The sequence below is a fragment of the Mesitornis unicolor genome, unplaced genomic scaffold (genome assembly GCF_000695765.1).
Source record: "Mesitornis unicolor isolate BGI_N332 unplaced genomic scaffold, ASM69576v1 scaffold2771, whole genome shotgun sequence".
NCBI classification, from domain to species: domain Eukaryota; kingdom Metazoa; phylum Chordata; class Aves; order Mesitornithiformes; family Mesitornithidae; genus Mesitornis; species Mesitornis unicolor.
This window is the reverse complement of record NW_010162957.1, coordinates 22,977-36,015: the sequence shown is the minus strand read 5'-3', so window position 1 is coordinate 36,015 and position 13,039 is coordinate 22,977. Positions and strand designations below refer to the sequence as shown.

General features: G+C 42.1%; 1 protein-coding gene across 1 annotated transcript in view; it reads left to right on the top strand.

Annotated features, from left to right (window-relative positions):
- Positions 1 to 1,929: 1,929 nt before the first annotated feature.
- RPAP1 (RNA polymerase II associated protein 1) overlaps positions 1,930 to 13,039 on the top strand; it is a gene marked incomplete at its 3' end in the record, with an annotated part of 33,467 nt that continues 22,357 nt past the window's right edge. Inside the window, exons 1-6 of the mRNA XM_010193772.1 lie at positions 1,930 to 2,119; positions 2,936 to 3,084; positions 3,652 to 3,744; positions 5,104 to 5,275; positions 7,231 to 7,407; positions 10,372 to 10,578. Of these exons, the coding sequence (XP_010192074.1) occupies positions 1,930 to 2,119; positions 2,936 to 3,084; positions 3,652 to 3,744; positions 5,104 to 5,275; positions 7,231 to 7,407; positions 10,372 to 10,578 (988 nt within the window). The remainder of the gene's footprint in view (positions 2,120 to 2,935; positions 3,085 to 3,651; positions 3,745 to 5,103; positions 5,276 to 7,230; positions 7,408 to 10,371; positions 10,579 to 13,039) is intronic.

Sequence of the window (13,039 nt, the reverse complement as noted above, 5' to 3'; positions counted from 1 at the left end):
GAAGGGAGTCCCTGGAAACCTCTGAAAATCAACTTTGTTTTGATACACAACTCTTAAGTCTGAATGGTTTTAGTTTTTAGCTTTTGCACAAAATGAGGGACAGGAAAAAGAATTTCATTCATGTTTATAAATTTGTAAAGGGTGAGTGTCAGGAGGAAGGAGCTAGGCTCTGCTCTCTGATGTCCAATGACAGGACAAGGGGCAATGGTCCCAAGCTGGAGCATAGGAGGTTCCATGTGAACATGTGGAAAAACTTTTTTACTGTGAGGGTGACAGAGCACGGCCCAGGCTGCCCAGAGAGGTTGTGGAGTCTCCTTCTCTGGAGACATTCGAAACCAACCTGGACACGTTCCTATGTGACCTGGTCTGGTGATCCTGCTCTGGCAGGGGTTGGACTGGATGATCTTTCAAGGTCTCTTCCAACTCCTGTGATTCTGTGATTTCAGCAGGTCTTACATGGTTGGTGGTTTTACATGAAGGCCTTGATTTAAAAAAAACAACCCAGCAACCAAATGTAAAGCGCTCTGACCTCTTCATGCTCTTGGAACCTGCAGCATCATATCTAACCAACCTTGGTCAAGAATGAGATCCCTGAAAATGATATAAATATTCCAAATGTAGGTCATAAATACCACATGAAGTAATTGTGTCTATTGACATCCTTCCCACAAGGTATCCCCCCACAATAAAGTATGGTAATGGCATAAGACAAAACATTGGCTTCAAGGAAGTGACTGTGCCTGCACAACGATTGAACTTTGTTTTGGTCTGGGATTGAGACAGAGATTAACTTCCAAGCTTTGCATTTTCTCAGGCATACAGCCTGTCCATATGGCAGATAATTGTGGTTTTAAAAATCCATATCCACTTTTCTTTCCAACTTCACTATAAAATACTGAATCCTGATGGGCTTTTAAAAGTGGAAGAGATCAAATATGTACAAAATATTTCAACATACCAAGTGTGGGAGGGTGTCAAGTCTGTAGCTTTAGTGCTGATTAGTGATTCAATTAGTGTGAAGTGTATTTGCAAACACTTTACTTGCTGCCTGTGAGAAATGAATTGACAGTCCTAGGCTCTAGGAATTGGAAGTGAGGAGTAATACTTACTAATATTTTCATACCCCATAGATGAGAAGTGGAGTAGTTGCCTTCCTAGTAAGTTCTTATATGCACAGAGGTAAAAGTCTTTATAAATACCATCCTTGGCTTTCAACCCAAAACCAGACTGGGCAATGAATGAAAATGCTTGGAAATAACATTGCTGCTTCCAGTAAGAGGGCAGTGAAAGAATGAGAGAGAAGTAAAGCAGAAAGTCTAGGTAAGGGAGAAAACCTTTTTTCACCTGAGAGATTTGAGAAGGAGAGCAAACGGAGTTAGAGAGAGCGCATTGTCCAGATCTATGTGGACGGGCTCTTGCATCCTGACAGGGATGCTAATGCTAGGATCCTGAGATGACTATATGCCGGAGGGGAGAGGTTTGCATGATGCTGTGCTCATGGTTGGTGTTGATACTGGAGTAAGTCAAATCTGTTGTCTTGGACACAGTGCTTCTCTGGCTTGGATTTGCAAATCCAAGGCTGTGTTGTTGACATTCTGGCAGTGAGTTGGCTGGCTTTTTGCTGGATGGATGCCATTCTGCTCCCAGCTGGCTGGTAGGCCAGGTGTTAACTTATCTAGTAGTGTGTTGTTCGGCAGTGAAGAACAAGGTATACTGTTTGTCTGGAACTCTGGTTGTGTTTTGGGGTGATCCTGAAGTAGGGCAGCTGCAGTATGGAAACACCAGACTGAATGAGACAAAAAGGAATAGTTTTCCCTTGCTGTCCCCATCTTCTCTCCAGGAAATCCAGTTCTGTAGCCAGTTTTCCATGTCTTCAGTAGGTTCCGTGTAACAGCACGCAGGACCAGGTGGCAAAAGCAAGAAGGCAGGATGTTGTCAAGACCAAAGCCTGGCGAGTCCGAGGCAGACCTGCTGCACTTCCAAAATGAGTTCCTGGCAGCCAGAGCTTCACCTGCAGTGAAGATTGTGAAGAAAGCAGACAAGAGGAAGGGGGAGGAAGGGAGCACAGATGCTGAGAGACCCCCACTGCAGGACCACAAGGATGTGGTCATGTTGGATGGTAATTTTCCTTGTGGAGTTCTTTGAGTTACTAGGTGCATCTGTCCCTTTCAGTGTTCCTCAGTGCTTCCCCTTTCACCTCTCTCTTAACCCAATGTTGCTTTTGCCCTGCATGTGTGTCCTCCTTGCTGTATTGGTTTTTTCGTAGTCTTGTTGGAAAACACACTTGTCCAATGTTACTAGCATCCAGGAGAACCCCCTTTCCAACATACTGTCTTTGTCTGCATTTATCATCTGTCTGTGGTATCTTGCTGACCTCAACGCAAGAGATGTTTTCTGTGATTTGTACCCATTGGACACAGTGCTTATTTTGCCATCTATCCAGACTCTGTTCTCAATGTCTTTGAGGTTTAGCTCTGCTAACAGCTTGGTTTCAGGTAATGAAATATGGTCCCAGTTTATAGATAGTGAAAAGGTAGCTTTGACTTGCTCATTATCATACAAATAGCTCACTGTTAGAGCTTGCACTGGGAATGTGCTTTTCTGTACCTGAACACAACCTGCAGGGACACTGTTTCTGCACAGCCTTGCTTCTGTTAATACTTGCTGTCAGGCCTCAGTACCCTTTCTTCCCTATGCAGCTCTTTAGAAAGACTTTGGTGCCAATAAACAAACAGTAAAATTCCTGAGCATGTTTCTCTGCTACGCAGTGCAAGTCAGAGACAGAACTCTTAATTGTTTCATTGCTTCCTCATCTTTGTCGTTTTTCATCAAAGCAATAACAGGTGCTATTAGGGAGCCTTAGGTCTAGTACCCATTGCACAGTATTTATTTGAGTAACTTGGCTGCTTTTTTCCTTATTATTTCTGCTCCCTAGATTTTCCCGATACTCTCCCAGCTTTAACTCCAGTTCCTCCAAAGAAGTCCAAGATCAAAAGTGCATGTGTCCACTTTGAGGATGAAGATCCAGAGGAAAGACTGGAGAGTCATGATCAACACATTACAGCGGTCTTCAGTAAAATTATTGTATGTCTGTTTTTTATGTGATGGTCTAGTTTTTAGTTTATGCTGTGAACTAAGCAGTGAACAGGGATGAGAGGTTCTGTTGCTGCTTTTTGTTTCTATAGTGTAATGAAGCAGTTGTAACACTTTAGACCAATGTTCTGGAGCACCTTAAAAGAAAAAGCTCTTTGGGTATATTTTTGCTGTCAGTTAAATGTGGGTTTGAATCTGATTTCCAGTCCAGACTGCCTACAGATCACACTGCTTGCATGCAGGCATATGCTCTAGTGTGGATTTGGGTGAGTTTCTCATCTTCCTAAGGGAGATGTTCTCATTGCTCTGCACTGGCCTAGGTTTTCCTTTGTCTGATTCTTTGAGTGATGTGTGGAGTTTGGCAGCCCAGCGTTTTGGAAAATGGCCTCACTTTAGTTCTAAATAAGCACAAAGTACTCTAAGCCTGACAGTGATGTAGCAGAAATCTTGTGAGCTGCAGAGCTGAGAGGTTTTGATTAGAGTCTACACTTAGCTAAATAGTATAAACATGTCTGGCTGTTGCAATGGTTTCTACAGGGTTTGTAGTTTTTGTTGCAGGAACGAGACACGAGTGCTGTAGCAGTGACCATGCCAGTGCCCACGGGAGACCCGTTTCCAAGAACGTTTCACCGCTCTGAGATAGCAAGTGAGGTAAGATTTGAAGCAGCTGTTTTATGCTATCTTCATTAGCTATTAAAACTTCCCCACAACAAAGCCTAGTGCTTGGTGGGTCAAGGCTCAAGATAAGTGACTTAAAATGCTGGAGATTAGGAGCTGGGTCAGCATATCCCTGGCATTACCACCTTAGTGTAGGACAGAGTTCTCCTACCAAGCTGCCATCAGGTAGGCAGTTCATACCCTGCAGTCAAATAGCATTGTAATCCTTTTGGTTTAGGTAAAAAGGCAATCACCTTCTTCAGTGAAGTGGACCAAATCTGTTCTGTTTGTAAAAGGATCAGTACTGTTCTGCTTGTTTTTTCTCTGAGGAGCAATCTCCGTTAATTTGTCCACCAGATACGATCAAGTCTGTACTTACTGAAGTTGTACCTGATTCTTCCTGGCATGATATTTGAGCACAGTTACACAGATTATCTTTTGCAGCTTTTTGGATTTTGACATAATTTCTGAGGCTGTAAAGCTGGAAGCCATGGCTGCTGTCAGCAGTTGCTGTAGTAGCAAGAACTGCTAGCTGAGTGGGAGTCAAATGTTGGGAATTGGTACGTGATTGATAGCTGTAGTTGCTTTGAAGAGGCAACTTATTTGCAAGCTTATTTTGAAGGACAACTTTTTTGAAAGAGTAATACTTCTCAAGCTACTGGTTCTGTTTACTTGACACAGGAGTGCACAAAGCAGCTACCAGATGTTCAGACTGCCTTTTAAGCTTCTTCTCTGGACTGAAGATATGCGAGTGCTTTTTTGCTTAGTTTGTGTTGAATTTCCTGTGCATCCTGTGCAAGGCTGTTTAGACCCCTACCTTTCCATCGTCTACCTTGCCATCCAGGCAAGCAGCACAGTAATCGAGTCAGGATTATTTTAGAACCAATTGCCCACTTCTTACTGTGTAAATCTCTTCACCCTGCTGCTCTCTAATCACCTTATAAGAAGCCTGTTCCAAGCATGTGGTGAGCACAGTACAGCACAGCCCCATTTATCCTCAGAAATGCAAAGTATTCAGCTATGCAAGGTTTCCAAACAGCAGGAAAGTTGGAACTGTTGTGGTTGGTGATATTTTAGGTGTACTTGCCTGGCTTGAATTCACTTATAATTAATCATCTTCCTTCTCTAGGTAGCAAAAACACTCATGTTTTTGTCTCTCTGTCCTAGCATTATACTGTGTGTTACAAAAAAGGAACAGCATACGCACAGAAGAGGGCAGGTGGCTGCCAGCAGCTTCTCTGTGTCATGTCCCAAAGTTGGATCTGAGGGTGTCTTTAGGATCAGATCTATACGTTCGTTAGTGGCAGGTGTGCGGAGGAGGCAGGTGGTGACACATGGCTTCCCTGTTTGCAGGTGAAGGTGGGGTCTGGAAGAAAAAGCATCTTTGCACAGAAGATGGCAGCAAGAAGAGCTGCTGAAAAGGCAGCAACCACTCCCTCTGCTGCTGAGTGTGTGCAGATAAGGTCGACTGCTCCAGATGCCCTGCATCCCGAGGGATCAGCACCTCCCCCTGGCATCAGGGATGGTAAGTGGGGAAAGTTTGGCTTATCCAGCCTAGTGTATTTACCTAGCCTTAGTAACCATAGCATCAGTGCACCTTATTTGTGAATTAAGGTAGCACTGTTGTCCACAGTTTAGGAATCTTGGGGTCACTTGGAATGTCTGTGGCATGACAAGGATTTGAAATGGTCTGAGACCCAAATTAACATTCTAAAATGAGGTCAGCTTTCTTACTGATTTCCTTTTTGCCTTACAATGGGCCAAATAGGTTTATTTTTCAAGATTTTTGTGCTCCTTTTCCTCTCTGTTTATGTGTAAAGTTTTTTTGTTTCATCATTGATTTCCACAGTTTTAGTAATAGAGTTCTTCTTGTGTCCGATGACGGTGTTTGAGACCGCTGTGATGCATGTTCACACTTCTACCTAGAAGCTGAAAGCTCAGTCCTCCGTCACAAGATCCGCTGCCATGAGACTGCAGCTTTGCTCTGTGAGGCAGTGCTGATGAGTCAGTGCCACCTCCAGCAGTTGCTTATCTGACAGCAATGTGACAAGGAAAGATGAAACCAACTCAGAAACCAATTCAACTGGTACCAGCATCTCCAGGCTTTTTGTTGCTGTAGTTATTTTGTTTTGGGTTTTTTTCAGTCTTGGTCAGTCCAGGACCACCACATGTCTGGGTTTTTCCCTCACACCTTATTTTTTCACATTGAAATAGAGGCCAGATGTCATTTGAGGGTTATCACCAACTGGCTAAGGTTTGTGTCTGCCCTGACCTGTGTCAGAGAACTGGTAAGAGAACCCCCAGGTGTGGTGTGCAGTGCATGCAAGAAATATCAGAGGGAGATACAGCAGCCTTATAGCTGTGATCCTCTTGAAGTAGAATGCTTCTAAAATACAGTAGCACAACAGAGGGATCAGAAAATGGCTTGGCATCCTCAGCAATATTGTTGTAGCAGGACCACTTGAAGCAAGAGGAGGAGAGGGGGACCTCCATTTCTTGTGGTAACAAAATATTTGTGCCTGGTAACTCACAGCTTAGTTGCTGATAGTGGGAAGCTCACTGAATCTTCTGCCAGGTCACTCTGGCTTTTCATCTCGTTCTGCTCAAAATGCAAGACGAGTGCTTTGGAAATGACATCAAACCTTACTGATGTTACGATGTTATCATTACTGCTGTATGTGCAGGGGTTTGATGATTTCAGGATTGACTGGTTTAGGATCATAGGGATGTTCCAAGTCGCTAAGGAATAAAGCCACTAAGTCAGGTGGGCTACAAGACGGCTGGAGGGTCTCACTTTGACCAAAGGAGCACGTTACCCTGCTGCTAGAGTAAATGAAATGAGCCCTTTTTTAAAGGATTTAGGTCAGGTGATGAAGACGACTTGATTCTGTTCAGAGTAGGAAAAATGCACTCCTGCTGGAGCTTCTAATATGTTTAATCCTTAAAGGTGAAGACAGGACATTGCTAGAAGCGAATATGTCTGTGCTGAGAATGGATCCTGTATCACTCCAGAAGCTGGTTTACCTAATAATTTTAATTCTCTGTCTCACTCAACAGCTATTTACTAGGTTTCAGCTGACATACAAATGTAGGTTCAGGTCCTCTTGGGCAGAGGAAGAATGTAGTCTAGTGTTTGCTAATGGGGAAGAATGCTCTGACTCAGCAGTTGTGAATTACGCTTCAGTTTACCTTTTCTTGTTGTTACTTTGCATTAAAGAAACCAGTTTGCTTTTACCCCATCCTTCCGCAGACCCCTAAAGAAACAAGGTGGAAATAATGTTTTGTTGTGACATGGGATGAAAGCCCAAATATTTTAGTTTTGTTTGATGCTAAACTAAACTTCTTTACTCATATTTTAACTTGGCTACCGAGGTAAAAAAGGAAGAAATTACGCAAGCCTGGTAGTGGAAGAAATTGAGATGCATTCATAATGCTGTAGACTCTTGAATCACTAACTGCTTTGTCTGCTGGATCTTATAGATAAAGCTGATGACTTCTTGACCTCTCAACGGCCTCGTCTCATAACAGGAGAGGGTCTTGGAATCCAAAAGAGTGAGCAGGAGGCTCAAGCTATTCACAAAGAGAACTTGGATAAACTGCAGTCCATGTCTGAGGAGGAGATCCTGCAGGAGCAGGAAAAGCTGCTGGCACAGCTGGGTATGTGCTTCCCAGGGTGAATTCTAGAGATGTGAAAGTTTGCTGAATGTGTAGGTGTCCTGAACTCTTACCAAATTCACAGACCTAAGATGGAAGCTTGGGATTTCTGCTCTTTGCGTATGTGGATAATCCAGCTTTCATGTCTTGTCAGTAGCTTATGAGTAAGAATTAAGTGTGAAGGAATTAAAGAGTTTATTCCTCAGTGAGAGGGGGCTTAGCTTAAGTCTGTCTTGTTTCCCCTTCGCTGTGGGATAAGATGGTCCATGAACGCTGTTAGTTTGCACACCAAATACCTGTTTACGTATACATGTATTGAGGCCCTAAAATGTAATTCCCTGAAGCAGGTAAGAAAGCTATTCTTAGGATGGCTGTAGCAATGCTGAGGTGAGAGAGAGCCCTTGGTCTTCTCCTCCAAAATACCTAAGACTTTGGGCAGAACTGTCAGTACCCAGGCAGGGAAAATGTGTGGGCATGTGGGAGATTTCAAGTTGAATCTCTACTTGGTAGAGCAGAAAAACTTAGAACTAGTCTTGAATTCTTGAGAAAGTGTTTTTAATTATCTGCCTGTTGAGTGAAGGTGTTCTGGCAGGGGTCTGGTCTCTGGTTTGGAGCCACAGTGATGCTCTGGGAATGCCTGTCACTGACAGCTGATGGCAAGATGGGGGCCAACACTGAGTGTGATATGTTTAAGACTTCATGTGATCTAGGGCACTAGAGAACTTTTTGGCATTGGTTTCACTGATTTTTGTATGCTCAAGAAGAGTAGGCCCAACAGATGTAGGTGGCAGACAAGGGTTTTTGAAATTCTCATAATTTCAGATTCTCTAGCATGACATTTAGGTGTGAGTGGCATTTTAGACGTTAAGTCTTGTGGGTTTAGCTTAAAGATCATACTAATGATCTTGACTTCATTGCAAGCAGCATGGGTATAACTGAAAAGGTGACAAAGGAACTGCAAAATAATTGTAGACAGAATGTATCGTTACATCCTTCATTCATAGAGCTGAGCTCTGCAAACCACCTGAGGTGAAAAGAATATATATATTTCTTTTTAACTTCACTGCTTATAACAGTGGCATGTGTATGAAAAATACCTTGTTTATGCACTTTATTCCTGTGAATGATTTGTGATCTTTGTTCCTTGTCCCCACTACTCTGTCCTTGGGGATATTGGTGAAGTGAATACTTAGGGTGTTTAAAAAGGATAGGATGTCTTTTAAGTATTTTTGAAAAGAAATTATTTTCTAAACCAATGTATTTGTTTATATGCTCTGTGGGTTAAAATTGTAGCTCTTTCAGTCTTTGAGACCTTAAGGAAACTAGGAATAATTTTGGCATTCCCAAAATATCAGTGGTTAGGGAATTATGCACAATGAAGCAACTCCTAAACTAAATTGCATGCTTATAGTTGAACTTGGGAACTGGGCAGGCACAGAGATGTGGATTAAGGAGACTTTCTCTCCATATTCAGGAGTGTGAATAATTTGTGGGTGTTTAATGCTGCCCAGTCTCTGAATTAACCTATTAGTTATGAAGCAGATGAGACTCCATCGTGGTGAGTATGAGGATGGGCAGCTGATTCCACACTAGGCAGTGTCTTAAGGGCCTTATTGTAGATACTGTTCTGGTTTTGCCCATGGAGACTCTGGGTAGAGGTAGGCTTATTTTCTGACGTACCGTGCACAGGTTCACATAATCAGTGACTTGTTTGTCACTGTTTATTCATAATTTCATCATTTCACACAGTCTTTTCCTTGCTGTGTACAGTGAAGTCTGAGAAAGTGAGAGCTCTGCATGCAGGAAAAAATGTGTGCTTTAATGAGACTGAGCTCCCCCTTCTCCAGGGGAGGCGTAAATGCATCATGAGGAGAATGTGCAGCAATCACCAGTGTGGGATAGATCTCTGCATCCTCTTTGAACTGTTGCAGAGACGTGAGAGTCGTTTCCTTTTTGGGATTACTTCTCTCAGATACAGGGCATTTCTGAATCATTTGGCCTTTGTCCTCCAGAGAATGAATAACTAATGTAGATGTTATATTCTTTACTGCAGCAAGCAGTGTCAAAGATGTATGAAGTATCTCTGTACTTTTTAGAGGTACAAGGCATAGGGTCTTAATGTTCACCTCTGACATAAGCATCTCAACACTACTTTCTAGATGAAGAGTATTCAGAGACAAAGTGAGCTCCATCAAAAAAGTGGGATATCTGTAGCAGATCCAAAAGTAAAACAGTGATCTTATGACATTTTCCTGTTTTAGAGCCACAGTAGTATTATCTGTCCTTCAAAACGCTCCTGCCTCCCAAGTGTTCCTCTTCTCCAAAGCATGAAGAGAATGGCCACATCTGCTTTCTGGGTGTTGTCAGGCTGTTGGGATGGGGAGTCAGTTTAGAATGAACAAGATTTCCATCTCCTAACATAATATCTAGACCATGCACTGCTGTTTTAGTGCAATTCAATAAAGAGCAGGTAATTCTTTCTTTTTGTGGTGTCTGTTCCATGTATTCTGGTAGCGTTCAGGTTGATGCCACTGAGTGGCCCACAAAAAGGGTAGGAATACTGTCAGACCTGAGTTCCTCTCATAAATCACAGACTGGAATTCTCTTGCAATGAAGAGTCTTGTTTGGATGTACCTCTTCAGTGGCAGTTAGTTGGAAAGAAACAATTTTCTTTTTATTTGCAAGCTGGGAGAATAACAAGAATTTCTGTGGTTACTTCACCTTGAAAGACGTTTATCAGCTCTCTCTGTGGTGTTGCCTCACCAGTCAATTGTACCCAGCTTATGTGCTGAAGAGGTCATAAAGCAGTTAAGTGCCTTAGTTTGACAAGAAGTGATGATACATAAGAAGAGGGCATGTGGAATGAGAAGAAAGAGACTACAACATAAATAGCAGGAGCTATAGGCATGTCAACTATTTTGAGACTTTCTGTCACTTCTGTGTCTGTCTCTCTGTCAATACTTGCAGATTCGAGTTTAGTTGCTTTCTTAAAGTCACGACGTGGAGGCAGCGAAGGCCAGAAGAAGGAATTAAAAATGGAACAGAACAAACCGGAGGAGTTTGTGGAATCTCTGCCTGTGGCTCAGCATGGTGTAGGATCATCTCTTTCAATGCAGGAGCCAGGTCTGGAAGAATCTGTAGGGAAGGAAGGAAATATGAAGGTAGAAATCACAGGTAAGAAACATAGTGCATGTTGTTAATGTTCTGAACAAAAATTTAAGTTTTGTATGGTGTTTGCATTAATCCAGATTGGATTGATGTGACACGTGGTTCGTTAACCAACTCAGAATTTTATCATGATATTGAAAAAATACATGTATTTTGTGTTCAAGAAATGACATCTCTGTTATTTCTGGATGAGCTCCATAGATCAGAAGGATGATACACTATGTGACCAAGGTGAGACGTTCAGTGGGAGGTCTTGCTTTGGTTTTGAAATTTGTTCTCAGGTCTCTGAAGGGAAAATGTGTTTTAAGCAGTAGGCGTCATTGCTCTTCTGTTCAGGTGTGTGAACAGGAAAACCAAAGAGTGTGGTAGTGAGACTCAGATGCTGCTTGAATAATTTCTTTTAGGTGGGACTGGCTGGGGACAAGAGGGAGTTGAGTAGGTAAGAGTTAGTCATTCACTCACAGGATAACGTGGAGGTGGCAGTCAATCTCACTTCAGGGAAGTTGCTTATATAGCACATGTATGTCTTATCATGACACTGCTCCTGATGACCCCTCTCTGGTTTGTGTCTTGGAGCCCACAGGATACAGTTCTTTTGTGCTTTGGATGGAGGAAAGTATCAAGGTTAGAGTGTTCATCTGCTTCTTTGGAAGAATTGTGCAGAGCTGTTGCCTCTTATGACAAAATTCTTTAATACTCAATGTATGCTTCTATGAGGAGAAAGCTTCTTTAATCCCAGCAGCTAAGGCAACCCATATATTCTCATGGCAGAGAAAAGAAATGTTTTCCCCTTAAGCTTCTGTTCTTACCATTGCTTTCTTTGCTGCAGTTTTTTCTGTAGCCATTTCTTTGTTGTGGCTTTAAGCTCCCATTCTCATCTTCCCTGTGCATGTCTCACAGCGTGTCTTTCCCTTGTTGGCATGCTTCTCCTCAGTTTCCTGTTGATTTTTGGCTGTCTCCATCTCTTGATCCTCTCTTCCGATGTATTCTTCTTGTCCCATTGCAATGTGCAGACTGATTAAAGATGTCTCTGAATCACTCCTGGATTTCAGCATGGTGTTTGCAAGAGATAACAACCGTTTAGCATTTTCTTGACGAAAAGGAGATGAGTCTGTGAGTATGTGTGTACACGTGCAGGAAAAGGAAAGCTGATTAGCTTCTTATTGAGGAAAATACTTTACTAAACAGTCCTTTTGCTGTTTTTCCCCAAGTTTTACTTTTCCATGAATCCATCTTAATCAAAAGGACTATTTTTAGTTCTTTTTAGTTCCAGAACAATCAAGTGCACAAGTAGCGCCAGATTAAGTGACATTCTTTTATTCACCTAGGAGCAATTGAAGCTGGTTGTTCAGCCTGTAAAATCTAAACTAGATTGCAGCAGTGCTCTTGGGAATAGCTCAGTGTGCAGAGCGTTGTGTGCTGGCAATATCTTTTGCATCCTATGGAAGACTGCACAGGAAAGGAGAAGAGGAGATTTCCCAGGATATTTGAAATGAAGAAAGGATGAGCTGGGAAACAGTTATAAAACCAAGGGAAGCCTTTCTAGCACCTGAGTTTATGCTTGCAGTCTTTCTTGGCTAACAGGAGATGTAAAATATTAATTTGACATTAGCTTTTAGTGTTGGGATTTTGCATCTGTTCATGCTCAGAAGTAAACTCCTCATGAATAACCCATCAGAAATGGTCATTCTGAATTTTCCTAGGGAGAGGATGGTGACACATAGTAATGGGATTGCTCAAAAGTCAAACCTGCCTCTCTAATAAGATAAAAGGCTACTGTTTCTAATAAACAAGATGGTGAAGCCTTTATCCAGCAACTTGTAATCTTATCAAATGGAAAAGTAAATTCTAGCATCAAGATGAAAGTAGAAGCAAAGCGAAAGAGAAGAGGTTGGGTGGTAACCTTTAATGTAACCCAAGTCTGAAACAGTTCAGTAAAAATGTTGCATTGACACTGTCAACTTGTGTTTCTGTAAAGGGATTTCTCAGTAACTGAACAGTCTGCTGATGTCTTGGAATCTCTATCTGTATTTTCTTGTTGACAAGAACATAGTACTAAGGGCTGGTGGTAATATGCGTAATCCTATTCATAGAATGATTAACTCAACCCTATCAATTTAGTGATTAATGAAGAAAACAATTTGCTGAATTAAAAGTGCCAGTAGATTTCATTTTTCTGCTGACTTTATTTCCTCTAGTTTTGCACCTACCACCCACAAACATTCCACTTTCTTACATTTCAGATGCTTTTTCCTTCTCTTCAATTAAAATGCGTGCTGAGCCTTTGGCTGAAATTCTGTGGAATGGCTTTCTGGCTGGGTTCTGTGCCTAAGTCAGCACCACATTGATCGTAAGGGTGAAGCTTACTCCTGGAAAGGATGAGTGCCCTTCCTGAAAGTTTATCTGCTAATTAGAGGAAAGTAGAAGGTTAGATTTCAGGCCAGTATCAGCACGAAAAGATCTGATG